Genomic DNA, 19,817 nt, shown 5'->3' on the forward strand with positions numbered 1-19,817 from the left:
CATTGCGTGAAACCACCGCATTTGAACCACCACGCGACAAGTGCCAATTAAGGCATAATCAGTTAATGTCACGGTTTGCGGCTCATCAAAGACCCATCACGCCAGCGGTAGGCAGGCTAAATTCGAACTCGGACCTGATAAGATCTTACAGAGCACTCGTACCAACCTCAATTGTCGGATTTTCATATCCGACTCTTATTGACGTTTTTAGTTTGCTAGACTATTACTATTGGATCTCTATTATTGTGGCAGATCGACCTTATATCACGAGAGATGTTTCCGGGTTTATGGGGTTCGACGAGCGCTCGACGTATCTTGTGGACAGCGAGCAACATTCGAGGTAAGCTTTCCACGACAGCTGCGACTCTACATTAAAGATCAGCACATATTTTTGAAGTTTTGTGAGTTATCTGAGTACTTTCGGCTACTAACAGTGAATTTTAATCCTACAGGTGCGAGTAGAAATGCAGTGTCCCGACTCGTTCATACATCCAGGTCGTCACGCTCTGTTGCGTCATTGCGAGCTCTCACGCCGGGGCTTGTCATCACAGCGGGGTCTATTGTAGCTGGTACTGGATTGTACTATCTGACGGTAAGTCTGAGATCAATTGTCCGGTTAAAAGGTCCCTTCTGATGCGGATCCAATCCAGAACTTCATGATGCCCCTTCAGCCAATTCTCAATGATTCCTCCAGCATCGAAGAGCCTGAGCCATTTCCAGAAGGACTAAAATCCACTATCCCTTTGCGCGAGTTTGACTCAGTTTACGACGTCGTTCCCGGTCTCAGGAAAGACATGCCTATGCGCGAGAAGATGGAAACATTGCTCAAATTCTACCAACAAGAGATAGTCGCGGCAATTGAGCAAGCGGATTCATCTGGCAAAGCATTTATTATTGACGAGTGGTCCCGAGGCGAGGGACTTGGGGGAGGTATAACGCGTGTATTCCAAGACGGTCGCGTATTTGAAAAAGGCGGCGTGAATTTCTCGGCGATTTACGGCAGTCTGCCAACTGCTGCTGTGCAGCGCATGAAGGCTAATCACAAGGACATTCAGATTCCTGAAAATGGCAAGCTACCGTTTTACGCGTGCGGCCTGAGCCTGGTTATTCATCCGCGGCATTATCTCGCACCGTCCGTCCACATGAACTACCGCTACTTCGAGACTCGGAACGAAGACGGTACTCCACAAGCTTGGTGGTTCGGCGGCGGCCAAGACTTGAGTCCGATGTACTATAACGAGACTGACGCTGTGCACTTCCACAAGCACTTGAAAGACGTGTGTGATCACCATGACCCGACATATTACCAGCGCTTCAAGAAATGGGCGGATGAATACTTTTTGATCAAGTTCAGAGGTGAGGCACGCGGTATTGGCGGCATATTCTTTGATGATTTGAACGACAAGGAAGCTGAAGAACATTTCTTGTTTGTCGCTGATGCGTTATCACGATTCTTACCGTCGTATCTACCTGCTGTTCGTCGAGCCTACGAGCCATCCAACGAGCCCAGACCGACCCCCGAAGAGGGAAAGCATTGGCAGGGTCTCCGGCGTGGTCGGTATGTCGAGTTCAATCTCGCGGTTGACCGAGGTACTTCGTTCGGTCTTCAGACCCCTGGATCCCGAGTTGAGTCGATCCTGATGACGCTTCCAAAGAATGCTTCGTGGGAATACAATTATCATCCCAATCCCGGCTCTCTAGAGGCCAAGACTGTCGAGGTGTTGAAGAATCCTAAGGATTATGTTTAAATGTAAGCCCTTCGCTTCTAAACTGTCCTCTGTACAATGCATGAGCTGGACGGGAGAGTCAACGTTATTTATGATTAAATTTTGCTTATCTGTTTGGCCTGGTTGTCCATGAGCCTCCATCATCTATTTTGTGGATTCGATTGCATAGTATCGCATTATATTCTCTGACCTTGTACTATATCTGACGTGCCGAAATTTATATTAAATCCATGAACGCCCAAACAATCATGCAAACCGTTTGCTCAAATGTGGCACCAAATAATCCATCAAAACCGTCAGCCCTGAAATCCTCACTCTGTGGGTACACAACCGCTCTCTACCAGACAACGCTACCTTGCGACTCCCACGACCAATATTCCAACCGTCCGCCATTCGTCACGAATAATCCTTGCGGCACAGAAATTGAGTCGACAATCGGCATTCCACTCTTGGTCACTCTCGCATCGTTCCATTTTAACGCACGCGGCACGAGCTGGAATTTGTGATCCGAAAGAGGTGACCGCAGCTGATTCCCCGTCCATACCGAGTACAACTTGACTGCGCATGTCTGGTCCGCCACAGCAAGAATGCGTTTGTCATTCGAGATGTCAAATCCGTGATCAAACACATGTTCGTTTACATATCCTTCATATTTCATGACTGGACGGGATGTGCCTTTATGTTGCTTTACCCATTTCTGTCGATTAGAATGCTGATAATGTTGAGATGACGAGCCAGGTTGCTCCTGGACCTTTGCGAAACGAAGGTCGTATAAAGCCAGCTATTTCGAATACGTAAGCAATTTCAGAAAATATATACGATAAAAAATTTTCCTACCGAGTCTTCCAAGCCCGCGAGCATCAAATAGGCTTCCTTAACAATCTTCATCTTTGTAATTGCGGACGCATGCCAAAGGGCCACAGGTTGCTGTCTTCCTCTCGCAGGTATTCTCGTGTCAAAGATACGAACACTTGCATCCCGCAATCCAGCCAAGAACGTATGTGGCTGAAGAAATTCTACTGTGAACACGTCACTTGCTAGACGATAGGAGCTTATTGACCTGTACTCTGCCGGGCCAGATTGGTAGGCCGATATGCGATCAGATCCGCCTGTAAACTAGTATATTAGCATTGTGATCTCGTCATACGCACTTTACCTATACGCACCAATCGTCATTTTGTAAGATTCGGCTGAGGCAGCAGAACACCGTGCTTCCATGTCAGTTCTGAAACGATGTATGCGATATAATGTTGACCCGGCTATATATCAAAAGGTTAGTAAGACTTGAATAACCTGTGAATATAATGCAAATTAATGTCACCAGTAGTCGTTGATGGCGTCCACAGCATAGCATTGAAATCATCCTTATTCAGCGTTTCCGCTGTGATCCTGTTCGCCAACGTTAGCGACACTTATACCAAATAGCAGCATTGAACGTACACTCCGAATGAGTCTGTCTTCGTAATAGATGTGATCTATGCGGCCCCTGTTACTACCCGCCTATGTGCCATTACTCGCAATCAAACATACCGGCCCACTGAACTCCGCAAACGGTGTCGTCATATCGACCGAGTACGACGGCTCCTGCAAGCAGCGTGCAACACTGTACTCTTTATATATCCCATGGACATTACCAACCCACAGCCTATCTAGCCCCTGAGCGTTTTTCCGGATATCCATACACGTCAGAATATTCATGTCGGTTCTCGCATATTTCCACAGCGTAGTCGTAGGACGCAAACCGCCAACAAACGCACCGACTTCTAAATTCCGCCTGCAGCCTCGAGAGGTCACAGAACCACCCATTTCAGTGAGATGTGTCGCACGTATAACACTGCTGTAGTAAGTTCGCCCTGCATTCCGAATTGATCGGCTGTGGCCGGCGGCATGGAGCGCTGATATTGGTGTGTCCTTTGTGGCCGACGTCATTTTGTTCGCGCGTTCATTTCCGTGTTTAGATTGCTGTATTACATTAGTAAACAATTTCAATAGCCGAATGCAAAGTTGGTGTTGTCGCGAGAGAAACTGATGCAACGTACAGCATTCTCGTTCTTGATCCGCTTGTTGACTACGTCAGAGGTGTAAAAAGCAGAAGACCCGCCACTGGCCGCGTTCGGTAGTATCTTGAAATATTTCCGCTTCCCCTCATCTATATAATCGTTCAATTAGCCTCTGCCTTCCTCGCGCTGTTGCTCGTCCCAGCAGCAGACAAATTTGCAAGTGGGCAAAGTTAACGTACCATAATAAAATCCGGGTATAACAGGCTGCATTTCTCGTCCGCGGTACTCCGCAAGGCCGAAATCTCCTAAATTCCTCGAGGGAGATTGCACGATATACGAAGCTAACACTAGTCACTTCTGATTCTTGACGAACCGTAGTCAAAATGATGCGGCGCTGCTGAGCGCATTGGTCCGGCGATGGCGATGAGACACCCGTGTGGAGTGCTGTGGATGATCAAGGTCGAACCCACCCGTCCAGCTGTTATTCAGCCACCACGAACATTGTTTAGAAATACAGGGTCTGGTGTCATTCAAACTATGAAATTCTCACACATCACGCATGGGCTTTTACATTCGTCTATATCTAGCAGGGAGACGGATAAAACAACGATGCAGCCAAAACTGACTCGATTGTTTTACATCCACTTCAGAGATAACTCAATTAATGCAATCATACCTCGTATATATCCACTAGAGTGATCGGTAGAAAAATCAGTCGCCGCCAAAATTCTGGTGAGGACAAGATGAGACCATACATCTCCCTCTCCTTTCCGTCGTCCGCAGTCGGCGTCATTCAAATCATCCGCCATCATTCGGCCACCAATGGCCATTGTCGGCGCGGCTGCGTTCGAGACGTCGATGATGCCAAAAGAGGTACGGCCGCCGGTAGTATATTAAGTGGATAATAAGCGAGATAAAAACCTACACTAGAACTCGGCACTCCCCAGTTTCAGAGCCCGAGCATATTCCAAATTTGTAAACACTAACCATGACTGGTGCAATTCGAAAGTGCCATTACTCGATCCGGCATGCGGCCCAGCCAACTCATCCAGTTCCGGCCGCCATCTAGTCCACTTGCGTTGTCGATGCATTCTTCACTGCAGGAATGTGTCGTCCGACACTAAATCCACGAATTTTGCAGGCAAATGAATTGTAAACCGGAAGCCGTTAAACCTGTCGCATCATACATGATAGCAACAAATCGATAGCAGCGCGGACATCCCACGAAGTTAACCACACTCTATGTACAACCCAGCACGCCGCTTCCCGGAATTGACTTCTGGTGCAGTTCGCGGTTCGGTTCAGGTTAGACGTCGGTTGGCCCCGAGGCTGTCTCTTCTTGGCCGATAGAAGGACTGCCACATCGGCCTCACAAAAATCAACATCATCGTATACAATAGCGTCCAATTCAATGCTCCAGTTCTCAATATTGGTACGCCAAGTATAAAATTATCAATCTTTCACCGCAAGTCGAAATCACCAAGAGAGCGCCCAACAACATCCCCTAACCTTAATTTGGTACAGACAGAGACTGACCCGGACATGCAACGCGTGCCATCGGGTCTGTTCGAGATCTCAACCAATCACATCGCCCAGATTGATGTGGAGAGCTTCCACTGGGTAAACACTAAGGTTAACCACTCACAGTCAACATAACTGTACTTTTTCTGTATCATAATATGGCAAAGAAAAGTCTATTACTTTATGTAAAACACAAAACTAAAAAACAAAAGATCGTGTAATGTAACAAAATGTGTGGATAAAGTACAACAATCGATGACTCTTGCACGGGACGTACTGCGATAACATTTCATCGCAAAAAAATGGAAGACAGAACAAGAGAAATGTCCAAATGAGCGACTGATAATAAACGAGACAACTAGTAAATGTAGCAAAAGAGAAAGTAGTAAGAATGTACGAGATGAAGAGACGACGTGACGAAAGAGTAAACGGAAAAAGACAAGTACATATCAATAAACACAACGGTATATATTACTTATTAATTATCACATGTATCATACTCATATAATACCTTCCAATTCCGTCCGTCCGGTATGGATATAAAAGCGAAAATCAAACTATAACTCTTTTCCCAATTACTCCCATTCGAAATCATCGCCATCTCGCATAATTTCTCCAGTCGCTAAGTCTCAACATTCTCTATAATCTTTCAAAACATCTTTTTGCTAGAATGAACCCACTATGTCACATACAAATGCCGTTCCAAAACAAGCGCGCAATAAAACAAAAAAAGTTTACGACGCCTTCTCGTGCTGGGTAGAGACACGCTGCATGGAGACGAGGAAGTCCTCCAGGTTTCGCTGCTTGGGCTTCTCCTTCAAGCTCTTGCCGTGCATCATACGGTCGAACGCGACAGAATCCTGCATGAGGTAGTACGCACCACCAAGGATACAGAAGATACCGAACGAGAAAATCCAGACACGAACGACAGCGACAATGGAGGTCTGGCCACCAACGAACCAACCGAAGATACAGAAAAGAGTGGCGATGATATCGACAATAAAGACCGCACCAGACAACTGCCACGAAGGGAGAGAAGACCAGAAAGGACCATTGGCACGTGTAATGAAGATAAGCCAGTTCTCGGTAAGAGAGATCTGAAGGAAGAGAACCTCATCGATGACACCGAAGTTCTGGATAATACCACGGCCGTGTGCGCCATGGGTGAACATCGAAGTAAGGGTAATCCAGGTGCCGACGGCCAAGATGACACCAAGGACAACAGACATACCCCAGAGCTTGGGAAGGTTCCATTTGACGGGCTTCAACGAGTAAGGAGCGTTATCGTAAGCAATAGCCAGGGTAGCGATATCAGCGAAAATGGCTGAATTCCAGTTAGCAAGATTCAACTACAAACTAACCTGTGCAGCAAGGAAAACTTACCAATGAAGACAATGAGCTCGATGTTGAGCGAGGTGTTGAGGATAGCAATCCAGAGACCAAGGAAAATTTCCAAGTGAAGAGAAAGCGCGATACGGTAGACGACGTACGAATACATACGGTGGAAAATCTGACGAGAAGTCTTGAGAGCATCAATGATAGCGGAGAGACCAGGCGCCAAAAAGACAATGTCGGCAGCTGATCGAGCAGCATCGGAAGCACCTTCGACAGCGATACCAGTATCGGCACGCTTAAGAGAGGGAGCGTCGTTAACACCATCACCGGTCATAGCAACAAGGTAGCCACGCTGCTGGAGAATCTCAACCACATTGTACTTGTGCTGCGGGAAGACCTCAGCGAAACCATCAGCAGCCTCGACGAAATCATAAACCTCAGAACCGGGCATGTCACCACCACCACCAAGACCGAGACGCTCGGCGTTGTAAATGTTGGTGCCGAGACCGAGCTGACGAGAAGTCTCACGAGCAATACCGACAGCATCACCAGTCAACATCTTAATAGAAAGACCAAGTCCCTTGGCTTCGTGAACAGTCTTCGCGGTGTCGTGACGAGGGGGATCCATGCAGGGCATAATACCGAGAATCTCCCAGTGGCCCTCACCACGTCTGCGAGCAACACCAAGGGAACGGAAACCACGAGTAGCAAACTCAGCGACCTTGTTCTTGTAATCGTTAAGAACATCCTCGGGCAACGGATGGTCCTCCTCGACGGTCTTCAAAACGAAAAGAGGAGCGCCCTTGACACAGACAATACGCTCACCAGAAGGCGATTCGACAACAGCGGTAACCTTCTTGGAAACTGGATCGAAAGGATGGAACTCGACGACCTTATACTTAGAGAGAGTGTTCTTGGCGCGAGGATAGAACTTGAGAGACTTCAAGAAAGCCTTGTCAATAGCATCAAGACCCTTTTTCTTGCGGGAAGCAGCCAAACAAGCAGTCAACATAAGGTCATCAGGCTCAACACCGGCAACTGTGTAAGGCTCAGAGAGCGAGAGCTTGTTCTTCGTAAGAGTACCGGTCTTGTCGGAGCAAAGAATCTCAACACCAGCAAGAGACTCAATGGCGGAAAGCTTCTGCACAATAGCCTGCTTTTCGGCGAGGTATGCAGCACCAACAGCCATGGTGGTGGTGACGACAGCGGGAAGACCGACAGGGACACCGATAACGGTGATACCGAGGGTGAATCTGAGAATGGCGACGATGGGGTCGGTACGGTAGAAGCAAGCGATCCAAACAACCATAAGAGTGGCAATGACGAGAACCAAGAGAATCGTACCGATACCGTTCAAGACCTCGGTAAAGTGACCAGTACCACCGGAAGCCTTGTTGACGAGAGCAGCGGCACGACCGACGAAAGTACTGTCACCGGTGGCGGTGATGACCATGAAGGCCTCGCCACGCTTGACCGAGGACGAAGCGTAGCAGTTGTCGCCCTTGTGCTTGTCGACAGCAAGAGACTCACCAGTAATGGCAGACTGATCGACCTGGAGGAAACAGTCCTCAGTGACGAGACGACCGTCGGCAGGAATAATGGTACCCTAAGTAGTTTAGCCAAAACAACACAAAAACTTTTTCTCTGTGATACTGACCTCTTCAACTTGAAGGATATCACCAGGAACGACCTCAGGAGCCTCGATCTCAACGATTGAACCGTTACGAAGGACAGTAGCCTTAAGAGCAAGAGTCTTCTTCAACTCGTCAACGATCGAGCCAGCCTGGAACTCCTGAACGAAACCGACAGCAGCGTTAAGCATCAACAGACCGCAAATGACACCGAAATCGACCCAGTCCTGAAGACCAGCAGCCAAGACAGCGGCAGCCTACAAATTGTAAGAGTGAGCGACTAAGTTACAGGCAACGCACGAGACTCGGTATACGTACCTCCATAACGAACTGAATAGGACCGATGAAGTACATCAAGAACTTGAGGACCAAGTTCTCCTTCTCCTCCTTCATCTGATTGAGACCATACTTCTTTCGTCGAGCAGTAACCTCGTCGCTAGTAAGACCATATCGGGGATCGGTCTGGAGGAGCTCTTCGGGGACAGGACGAGCAGATTGACCGGCTTCGACCTCTTCGTCGTCGAGGGGATTTCCTTCTTCGGATTCGAGATCGGCGATTAAAGCATCAATGTCCTCGTCGTCGTCCTCGGCCTCGGCGACAGGAAGTTTCTCATTAGTGGGAGCGGTAGAGTCTGCCATTGTAGTGATGATTAACAGATTAAGACTATTGTTGTGGTATTAGAAGCAAACACGGCACCCTCCTGCACGCGCAGCTACAAAAAAAGCACAGACAAACAAAAACGAAGGGGAAACGATCGCGGAATGGCAAAAGCTCGAACGAACTGAACGAAACAGACGGACGGAAAGGGACGGAGGAAAAGAAAGAGAAGAAAGGAATAAGAGTGGGCCGGGCGAGTAGCGGGAATATATACGAGCGTTGGCGGCACGGCCGAGCCGGGGACAGAATCTGCTACGGTGCGAGTGAGCGTCGACAGCTGTTCGCTGCGATTGGGCGGCCCGGGGCAGGGACCTAACCCGGTCCTGGACAGCACATAAACAAACACGGCCGGGTACCGCGGCTTGATTTTTGCGTGGCGTATAGGGCAAGCCAAACACAAATGCGGGCGATTTCGTGTGCCCACGTCTACGCGCAAAGTATCGCAGCAGAAGAAACTCTCGGCACGGATCGCTCAGACTGTCATTTTTGTTGCCATCTGGGACTAACCGGTGGCGATTGCCGCTTTCGCCGACCGCCGCACCGACCCAAACCCAGTTTGCAGCGACCGAAACTCACGCTCAAAGCTATCTCGGCTACCCCGGCTGACTTCTCGGGCTCAAATTATCGACACTGTCCTAGCCTTTACGCTGCTGGCCCCGTGTGGCGTCCGTCTGCTGTTGCAATTGAGATTCGATACAGCTAATCCTGTTATTGCCGACCTCCCGCTTAGTCGCAGTTTTGGTGGAGTTGTCTTTGTCATGGCTCTGTGGTCCGCTTGCGAGATTGCCTCTCATGCACAAACGCTTACCCTATTGTTCACTGTTTGCTGCTACTGGGCCATTACTAAGTCTTCAGCTGAAAGAGGCACACAGCGAAACAGATTATAGCAAAACGACGAGTGAGTCTGCAGCTTTTACGATGACTACATGCTCAGCAGCGTAGTTTTTGAAACCGCCAAGGATAGGTTAAACCTATGGCAACTAACTACAATCCTTCTAAGACAATACATAAAGGTATTATTAGGATACTATTCACCCATTTACCTCGTCGTTCCCGTCGAGTTGCACCGCTTAACTCGGCACTTTGCAAACAGTGGGGCGACAACGTGCACGCCCCATGCTTCATTTCCCACGCATGTGTACGAAATAAAAGAAGTACCGTTCCTTATCTATGAATGGCACATACATCGCACTGTGTAACACTGAAATAAGGTTTGCCCGACCCAACAGGAAGTCTTTGCGTTCTTGTTTCTTCACCGTGTTCCCGGTTTGTCAATTAACCCGGAGCCCGTATTATGTCCAATGATGTCTTTGAAGAGTTGCTATCGGCAATTGTATAGATCTAGTAGTCTTTGTAAGGATCTGTTGGTCGCTCTAGAAAGCATATCCGTATCGACTGCTGAACTCCGAAGATAGTGTGTGTGAACGTACAGCGACGCGGTAATTAAAGCAGGCCGACTTCCGTTGCAACCGGTCTCGACTTTCGACGTCTCAGCTTAAGGCGACCACCGCGAGTCATGTCATGGCCTCTCTGTCTGTGCTTCATCTTCGCGGGGATACTTACTGCGTCCTGAACCAGCCAACCAGCCACTCGCACTCGGTGAGTCCAGTTTGCTACTGTTCATAATAGTTCTGCCAAGTGGCAAGTGAGGGAAGGCTGTCGCGTGCGCGCTTTTCCTGTTTCCAATCTGCTGCAGATAACTGAACAAGGTTTTCATCGCTAACCTCGTGCGCCTTAGCTCTCTGCTCCAGGACTCATATAAACAACGCGATTAACAAGGCTGCGATTCGCGACGCCGAGCCAGCAGGCTCAACCAGAATTTATAATTGCCATAAGGATTTGTCTTTCGTTGCGGCTGTCTTCTCTTCAAATAGAATTAAATGGTTCAAGGGATTATCATTCCCGGGTACTATGGACAAGAGCGACGACCGTCTAGAGGCATGGCCTTGGGCAGGTATGCGACTACTGAATAGTGATGACCCCAGTTCAGCTTATCCGTAGCAGCGGTTAAGGCTGTTGTCAAGTGATCGCATCCACGAATATGGAAATGTAAACACAGTTAAACACTTGCCTAGTACCTTCCTACTTCCTCTTTTCCGCCCTGGAGCTGATAATATACAGGCTTCGCAGCAGATAGAAAATCTAAGCCATAAATCTCGTTGCTGCTTTATACCTCTTTTACTTGTGATTGGGCTTGTCCTGCGGAAGATCGTGGGTCGACAGATTTATTTGTTGATGCAAACGCTGTTGCTGTGGTAACGGTGCCAGCCTTCCCGAGGATGATCCAGAAAAATAAACCGTCCTTCTTTGCTTGGTTAATCTCCCGCCACTTCGTCTTCGGAATCATCAGCAATACTAAGTTATTGGTACATCATTGAGTCATGCTTCAGTGCTACCATGAGAATACATCAATTTATTGACAAAAGATCGGAGCTCACATTAATGACCGACATAAATCGGTAGACTCGTCCCAGGACGGCTGTATAAAATGTGTCCCCACATATCTGATATCTCGCCGCACTGTTCCAAGGTCCAAATGAGGTAGCAATTGAGTCCCTAATGTTCAGAATCAATACCGCCCTTGAGCTGACCCGACCCGGACTTGTATTAGATTTGCACAAAACCCCCGCTCACAAGACGGCTGTGACCGGTCCTCTGGTATCATCGCTTCACAATCGAGTCCCCGCACGATATTCTTTATTTACTGGACAGAGAAAGCACTAATCCCGTCGGCGTGAATCGATTGCGGTCGCTGCTAGATTGATGTTTTTCAATAATCCCCCGTGTTGATCCAGCGTCGAACTTGTCGCGCAAATTAGCAAGGCAAACTACTCTTGCTTGGGTTGTGATCTAAGTAAATTGCGTCACACCCAATTTAAATCGCTCACTGCACCGCTCAGCTGCACACATACACACTGACTTTCGACTCAACGATGATTGCGGCGCCGACCACACCGACCTTGGTAGATCGCGACCAAATGTAATATTACTAGACAGCTTCTACCCAGTCATTTGTTAGTATTTTCTCTGAATTCTATTCCCATTACCATCCGGTTAATTTACTAGTAAGGCGCGCCGATTTCGGCGGTCGAGCCAAATTTAAAAACTCTATCTAGCCTAGTCGTGTTGTGTAAATTATCATTCGTCGCGTGGTTTGAGTTTGTTGACATAACATATTTTGACTGCCGAAGGTTAGACACTGTCGATGACTTGGCTTCTTGGACTTTATTAGAATCGTTCGCAGTCAGCGTAGCTTCATAGAAGATTGACATAGAGACAGCGGATTCTTTTCTGTTGTGATAATCGTCTTGCGCAACAGATCTGGGAAGTAAATTATGTAGTAAAAGAGCCGACTATAAGGATTGTGAATAATATCATTGTGGAGGCTTGTAATTAATGATCATCCGATTGTATGCTGTTGAATATGCCAAACTTACAATATTGAAAGCCGTAGCTCACAATCTAAAGCAGCGGTTCTCGGCTTGCAAGCGAGTAACGCTGGTGACAAGATCCATGATCTAGAATACTGGCTAAAAGGAACGTCACTGGGTATTTGTTAAAGTCTACACAGCTTCCGGATTTGGGTAGCAGCCCGACGATATTAAAAAGTTAATTGAAGGGCACAAATGCTCGCCTTGGCTAACTATGATCCAGTCTAACGTGGTCTTGCTGTGGGTCAATGCGTCATATGCCGATGGACGCATGCGGAAGATGGGCAGGGCAATAAACTCGATCCGTCCCACTGCACGGCGCACCTTCACAGTTTGCATGATGAGTGTCTCTGCAAATCTGAGAGTTTTCTATGCGGCTAATTCTATATTGCTGTCTACAGTAGTATTTGGGGTTCTAAGTGGTAGTGATGCTTGGGCGCCGATGGACAGAAAATGCTTCTAGAACTTGTGTCAACTCATCCTTATAGACATGAAGGCGTTGGTTATTTTGCCAGCGCAACGAAGGCCGAGGTGAACGAGACAATTAGATAATACTATTAATTCTACTAGTTACCGATTATAGTGCCTACTTAGTCAGTTATCACAATTAGTGTCGTAGCGCCGGCATCTCCGCTTGTATTAGACGTTTCCAAATCTCTCCGAGCAGTCGCCGCGAGATTCCGCTGAGCATCTTGTGAGCACATCTGAATCCCAACTATGTATCTTCATTCATTAGTTTAAATTATAATGTGGATACAAATCCGTCGTAGTAGTTAACATCATTCAGTCTACACTCGTAAGTCATATAATCAATTCATCTCACGAGAGATACTTTTAACTGCAGCATGCCGATTGAGCCGAATAATCCGACTGTTGCCGAATCCCCCCTTCCGCTCTGGTACGTAGTTTAATTCTTTGTCCGTTATAACCGCCGAAACCGTACCCGCGGACCAAACGCGCCGCACCGTGTGCGCCGGTTTCTGACCGCGCCGGACTATTTCGACCTACCTTGCACGTTACATCGTCACCAGTTATATGTTATCGAGCATGTTGCCATTCATTGTCTATGGGCAGTTGACGTCACAACCATTTCGAGTACTTACCGAAATCCAACTTCTGAATGCTTGGCCAGTTCAAATAATGTCGTCCCAGAACACGTAACTGTCTCATAAAAGTCGGATAATTGTTTTACAATCTCTCCGCCAGAGGGAAAACACATATACAGTCCACGCGTTCCCATGCCATGAATCAACCCAGCACAACCCGAGTATATCTCGGTACGCACGGTAAAGACATGATCTACGCCTAAGTTATAGTGTCATTGCTCCTGTTCGGCTGAAATTCGGTTGCACCGGCGGGTTCACTCAATATTGAAAGAGTGATGTGATAAGTATCGCATGGCCGCCAGTGCTGTGGTCACAGTTCCCTTTCAACTACTATCACCAATCTGATGATCGCAATCTCATGGACTATTGCGTGGTTAAATACGTTATTTGCTAACACTCGCAAATGCCTTGTCCTTACAAAATCACGGACTGCTCGGGAATTGCGAATATGTGTAACACAGCATTGATTCATTACTCCAATTGCTTCCATTGTAACGCCACTCAGTAGTTCACCTATAGATTCAACCATCCACCACGCACAAACCAATGTAAATATTGCGGTACTCGCAAGTGTAAAACTAAAATTTCAAGTTCAGCACATAAAACTCGATCGAAGGAGCGATGAGTCTATATCTTTGAATAAGACACACGAAAAAAATTGGAGGAGCAAAGAAATACAGAGATACAAAGGATCACAAGACAACCTGAAACAACCAGCCGTCGAATCACAAGTATCCATACAATAAATGCGAAAATAGTATATTATCCCGTGGCCAAGACTCAAACGGCAAAATTACTCCCAATCCTCCTCATCACTTTCGTTGCCGCGACCAGCACCCTTAGCGGCAGCCTTTGAGGCAGCAACTCTAATATCTGCCTGGGAGCCACCAGCAGATACGACGTCGTAGCTGCTCTCACTCGACGGTCGCGAACTGGTAGTCTTTGAGCCAGCCTCACTTGGAGCACCTTCCGTCTCATCTGGCTTCAATGTTTCCGTGGAGTTGGATGTCTTTGTGGAAATTGATGGATTTTCGCTCTTGTGCTCTCGCGCAGGCTCCTCCTCCTCCTCCTCCTCCTCTACCTCATCCTCGTCCTCCTCGTCCCAATCGAAGTTGTCGTCCGTCTGGCCAGCCTCATTCAATAGTTGCTTGCGTCGAAGTTCTTCCTGGTTGATCTGGTCGCGCAGGAAGTAGTATCTCTTCCAGAACTCTTCGTATGTGATCTTCTCCGGGACGAGTTTCTCCATCAATTTTCGCAACTCGGGATAGTGATCCAAGTCTCCCGCGATAGTGGCAGTTTGACTGTCGACAGAAAATCCCTTTGCAAATTCCTCATACGCAACGTCGTCCGAATCGGCCAAAAATGGCTCAACGGAAGTGTGTAACGCATGTAGTTGTGCATCAAGTCGGGTGGTGTAAATCTGTCGCTTGATATCTTCTGGAACATCGAACAAAACGTCCTTACTAATTGGTGTCTTCGTGCCTTCGGCATACTCATCCTCGCCAGGGTCAATTGTGACTGCGTCTTTCAAAAAGTCGCTGACCTCTTTGCCGACCTGGTTGAGGTACTTGCTGAACTCCGCTGTATCCAGCTCCTCAATTCGTGCCTGCGCTTTCTGCCTCAACACGGAAAACATCTTGCTGGTGCTCTTCGGTGCAATCCTGACGCTGTTCGCTATCTGTGCAGATCGAGAGCTTGATCCTTCACCGCCATCGAAACTAAGTCTCTCCGACGCGGATGTCACAAGGGCGGAGGCTTGCGTAGCCACTTGGTTCGCGATGGTCGATGTTCGCAGTTGTTCGCTCAGACTCGCGAGCTCCTTCGTCGCCATCTCAGACGCTACCGAGATGTCCTTCTTCGTGATATCAAATGCCACCTCGCTCTGTAAATCAGTTAGATCACTCTAACTTCTATCGGCCGTCGGCCAAACTAATTTCGTGACCAACTGACACCGCTCATCCCCTTCTTGGAAAAGAAATATCATACCTGCTTCTTAACAGTCTCCCATAGACCTCCGATCTTCGTTCCCCAAGCCGAATCATGAAACGTCTGGACTGCCTCGTTGAATTCCTCAGACAAAGTGGGGGCCGCAGGCTCCGAGCTGCTCCCTTCCGGCGCTCGCTCGACAAAATCCTTGTCAGGAAGCGCTTCCTGTTGAATAGCATCGTAAGCCGTATCCATATCGCTGTTTCTTCTAAACTTTAGATGTCGGGATCAAAGCAAGGCAAAATTTTTGGTTTTGTCGTAGGGAGGAAATTCTTGCGGGGTGAGGGGTCAGAGTATAATTATGTACAGCAATGACGATCATGCGGCCGCACGTCCGACTGCTGTGTAGCCGAGTCGTTGGGATGAATTGCCAAATGAGCATATCACGCAGGTCTGATTATGATTCTTGTGCCAGTTACTACGGTAAATGCACATATCCCGTGTGCTAGTTTGTAGAAATATGGTATTCAGGCGACAGTAAGTCTTTTTTAAAATCTACGGTAGACTTGCAGTGACAGAGTTGTATGGCAGTCCTTTCCGCTGGAGATTTGTAATACATGACAGAAAGTAACAGCTGAAAATAGCTAACACAGATAATATACACGAACCTTAATAGGGAAGTGACTACGAGAGAGGTAATAAGATGCGAGGCGTACGAACTGAAGCGTCACCTCATTCAGCCCGACCGAGTGTCCGTTTGCTAAGTTCATGGAGTGTCAATAATCAACACGATATAAAATAGAGCGGATTCAGTCACAGTCCGGGTCCAATACAACTTCTCAAATTTGTTTTCGCATATCTGATTTGCTCACCTTCTTGATGACATTGAGCCTGGGATGTCCAGGTCTTCGTGTTAACCCACTACTACATGGCCACTGGGTCGTCTTTCACTACCATCTGCCGGAGTGTGCCAGTCTTTTGGATTTCGGGGAAGATATCAGCCATAGCACAGCTGAGGTGATTTGGTTAGAGGAAGTTTGTCGACAACGCCGGTTTCGACCATCCAGCGGCAACTGTATCGGCCGCGGCTTATTGGTTCCACTCGCTGCGATTCATGCTAGTCGTTGCTGCTATCTGCGATCCCTGACATTTATTTTCTATAATACATTTTTATTACAATTTTCGTTTCTTCTTATTCTTATTCGTATAATCGTACATAGAAGATAAATCATGTTCGACATGTATACCTAAACTTCGAATCCAGTTCGATGACTGCAAACTGACACCCGTGCAAGAATTCATGACCAATGTCTTCAATGGTAAGCGGAGACCGATGCTACGCGACGTTCGATATCTATTAACGCGTCCCTGAATTCGCGCGGCAAGGGTAGTAAGTGGGATGCGTTTTCCGTTAGCATCGATATCGGATCCAGCGAAATAGAGAAGGAGGCCGGTAAATGTAACATCCGTGGACGAGATGTCGAGGTACTCTAATTCGCGAAGACCGTGCAATGCAGCGAGAGCGGCATCAGTAAGCCAGGAATTTTGACCGATGAGTAAAACTCGAAGTGCCGGGCATATTTCGGCGATCTGGGAAACTCTTCCGGTGGTGATCTTCGGACAGGCGTTCATGTCTAGACGCTGTAGTAGAGTGCCATCGCAACGCGATAACACACCCAAAAAGTCTTGGTCCGTGAGTATTGTATTCGAGGAAATATCCAGATGACGAAGGTTCTTATATTCAGCGGGGTTCGCAACGCAAAACGGGTCGTCACTGTAGACTTCGTTCACAGCATTATTTTGACGTGTTGTAGTCCGAGGCTTTAGACACGAATCTGGAATCGCAAATTTTTGACAGGAAGGCGGAACAGTCGGTGTTGCAGTGAAGAGACTATGTATCAACGAAAGCTCAACCAGATGGGGTGCTATGGTGGCCAGATCAATGAATCTATTGGTGGACGACGAGTTCGATACGACGAAGTGCGAGAGCGATAGACTGATTAAATGAGGATGCAATGTAAGAAACGCCACTAGGTCTTCTGTGTCAGTTATCATGCCTGCTCCTGAGTTCTCAATGATTAGCGATCGTAAATTTGAGGGCTTAAAGTTAGTATCCCATTTACTCAAACGGGGGAAGCTCTTTGGTCTGGTGAGCGCAGAGCCGTAAAAATGGAGAACGCGGAGTGATGGGAACGTCGATTGACATATCAGTTCAACTAGTTCTTTGGATTCAAGTGCTTCGCACCCACCTAACTTCAAGACAGTGAGGTTGCGGAATGCACGCCATTGGGTGTCCGACATTGCGTGGCCGCGGTTGGACGACAAGAAAATATTAATATTGAAATCGACGTGTAAGACCTGGAGTCGTGCAGCCAATAAATACGGCGCGATTTCGTTGCCGATTATATCTGCATCGCGCGGCCAAATGTTGTAAAGATAGAGCTCACTGACCGAGCCTTGCGCCCTGTGTAGACATTTTCGTAAAGTCGAGCACCTAATGGACCTCCTGTTGCACTGTCGAAAATCAAGAACACTCCACATCATAGGGTTATTTAGCATAAACATTCTCCAGGATTTGGATACGTTCTGGAGGCGGACAAGTTGATTGAAGGGTATGTATCTGAAGATTATCTCAATAATTTCGACTGGAAGTTGCATGAGGTCGAATGCTTGCTGGTTTCGTAACTCCGAGTCGTTTGGGTCTGACAAAGTCTCTCCAGATCTTGCCTTCTCGCGTTTGGATAGTCGCCACGACACCGTCTGGTGCATTTGCTTCATGACCTGTGAAGGCGGTTAGTACATTAACCTGTTGATGCCAGGATTTACATATACATATGCATACACTTTGGAGCTTATCATTCTTATCAACGTTTCTTAAGCCAACTTCATAGAATTGTCGCGCTTTCACGTCGTCACCCATTAACTGGTAGATTTTTCCGGCGCGTAGATATCCTTTCGCATTCTTCCTGTACTTCTTCACCATGTCAAAGGAATCTCGAAGTGCCTCTTTGTAAGCCTTCTGCTTTTCATAACATGTTGCGCGTTGGTCCAAATACGCAATCTCGATATTGTCTCCTTGCTTCTCAAGTAATTGGAAGGCCTGGTAATAATTTCAGTAAACAACTCTAGACGGGACGCCCCTGTCTCGGATGTAGCAAACCTTGGTGTACAGAATCGCGGCATGGGAATATTCATCTCGTTTATATTTCGTGTACGCGTGCCTCAGGAAATCCTTCGGTCCGACCACATTTGGACTTGCTGACTCTGCCATTGTATTGCCTGACAGCAATTTTCGTTGATAAAGTAGAAGTTGTGGTGATTTCGGCACGTGAGGCGGACGCGTTAGGGTCAGTGCTCAAGAGTTGACGCGACGCGTCTCACTGCAAAAACAAATCTGGCGCCGACACACACATGACAAACGAATCTTCACCGAGAGAGTTAACGAAATATATTAGGATCAGTCTCCAATGTATTTGCTTTTAGTCAGAATGATTTTCGGCCTTCCAAGGTACACAAAACGATGCATTAATTTTGCACGCGGCTTCTGGCTCTGGTTTCGCGGGTTCGGTAGCGGTTGGGGTGCCTAGCGGGAACTAACGAGTCTCGAGTTAGTGTCTCAGGGGTGGAATGAGGGGAATAGAGGCGGAGCGCGTCGCTCAAGGCGAAAGAAGCAATTCTAGGGAATGCTAATTTAACTGTGAACTCATAGACTTCCCCGCAGATGCTGCGAGAAGCGCAGAAAGCCCCTGCAGGGGAGCGGAGATGTGGTATTATTGCAAGCCTCAGCGACATAAACAGTCCGTTCTCCACATTATAGATCAACACACCGTTTGTTTATATTGTTCGTTGATTCAATTTAGCTTACTCGCGGCTCCATAATAACAAGTGTGCCATGTATGCAGCGAATAATCGGGAATACGCAAACGAAAGTGCGTATGCGTCTGTTAGCAGCAGCCCAACGTCAAGACCCCGAGAATCCTGCCCAAAGGAGGCATCAGGAAGATGAACAGAGACAGACAAAATGACGTACCAACAGTTAACAAGCCTGCTTCACATGCCCCATGAAACCGAACCGAACCGAACCTAAACCTGAACCTGAACCTGTACGAAGTGTGACGAGCCGCACACTAAAAATAGCCCGAGGCGATCCGCGAACTGTTCAAGGTCGACACGCGCCCGACGTGGGAATGCAAGCCTACGCAAAAGTGGCAAAGTGGTATGCCAATTGTGTCGAGCGACACAGATCGCAGACTTGGCTCGACCGATAAATGAATGGGTTAGGGCTTAGAGTGGCGGGTGCTGCGGCCTATCTAAAAAAAAGTGCCAACGGATGGACTAAATCGCCACTATACTGAGTATTTGAGTGGCGTTGACGAGCCGCTCGCTGCCGAATTGGGCAACGAGAGCAGTGTCGGGGCAAGATATGGGTGGCTGAGCACATGTGGCTGGGCACGGCAACCAAAAATTCCCTGCATCCCTATT

General features: G+C 47.7%; 5 protein-coding genes across 5 annotated transcripts; 1 reads left to right on the forward strand and 4 right to left on the reverse strand.

The window, feature by feature from the left end:
- Positions 1 to 15: 15 nt before the first annotated feature.
- Positions 16 to 1,968, forward strand: V1508DRAFT_439423 (Coproporphyrinogen III oxidase). The gene is made up of 3 exons (XM_066942213.1): positions 16 to 340; positions 453 to 592; positions 651 to 1,968. Exons 1-3 carry the CDS (start codon positions 274 to 276, stop codon positions 1,746 to 1,748), a joined length of 1,305 nt encoding a protein of 434 aa, XP_066795843.1. The 5' UTR covers positions 16 to 273; the 3' UTR covers positions 1,749 to 1,968.
- On the reverse strand, positions 1,907 to 4,233 carry V1508DRAFT_125808 (uncharacterized protein). Its single transcript, XM_066935939.1, has 8 exons — positions 3,967 to 4,233; positions 3,767 to 3,876; positions 3,258 to 3,689; positions 3,168 to 3,202; positions 3,049 to 3,116; positions 2,894 to 2,986; positions 2,565 to 2,836; positions 1,907 to 2,508 (listed from the first exon to the last, which is right to left on the reverse strand). The coding sequence occupies exons 1-8, from the start codon at positions 3,995 to 3,997 to the stop codon at positions 2,065 to 2,067; spliced, it is 1,485 nt and encodes a 494-aa protein (XP_066795844.1). The 5' UTR covers positions 3,998 to 4,233; the 3' UTR covers positions 1,907 to 2,064.
- Positions 4,234 to 5,982: 1,749 nt separating this feature from the next.
- Positions 5,983 to 8,853, reverse strand: V1508DRAFT_354641 (uncharacterized protein; the record flags this gene model as incomplete). Its single annotated transcript, XM_066936924.1, has 4 exons — positions 5,983 to 6,572; positions 6,632 to 8,189; positions 8,241 to 8,471; positions 8,533 to 8,853. 4 exons carry the CDS (start codon positions 8,851 to 8,853, stop codon positions 5,983 to 5,985), a joined length of 2,700 nt encoding a protein of 899 aa, XP_066795845.1.
- A 5,217-nt stretch (positions 8,854 to 14,070) lies between these two features.
- Positions 14,071 to 16,049, reverse strand: V1508DRAFT_126215 (uncharacterized protein). Its single transcript, XM_066935941.1, has 2 exons — positions 15,396 to 16,049; positions 14,071 to 15,291 (listed from the first exon to the last, which is right to left on the reverse strand). The coding sequence occupies exons 1-2, from the start codon at positions 15,588 to 15,590 to the stop codon at positions 14,203 to 14,205; spliced, it is 1,284 nt and encodes a 427-aa protein (XP_066795846.1). The 5' UTR covers positions 15,591 to 16,049; the 3' UTR covers positions 14,071 to 14,202.
- A 459-nt stretch (positions 16,050 to 16,508) lies between these two features.
- On the reverse strand, positions 16,509 to 18,318 carry V1508DRAFT_404312 (uncharacterized protein; the record flags this gene model as incomplete). Its single annotated transcript, XM_066938615.1, has 2 exons — positions 16,509 to 18,116; positions 18,178 to 18,318. 2 exons carry the CDS (start codon positions 18,316 to 18,318, stop codon positions 16,509 to 16,511), a joined length of 1,749 nt encoding a protein of 582 aa, XP_066795847.1.
- Between the last annotated feature and the right edge of the window lie 1,499 nt (positions 18,319 to 19,817).

Source organism: Lipomyces doorenjongii (genome assembly GCF_038497915.1).
Source record: "Lipomyces doorenjongii strain NRRL Y-27504 unplaced genomic scaffold V1508scaffold_24, whole genome shotgun sequence".
NCBI classification, from domain to species: domain Eukaryota; kingdom Fungi; phylum Ascomycota; class Lipomycetes; order Lipomycetales; family Lipomycetaceae; genus Lipomyces; species Lipomyces doorenjongii.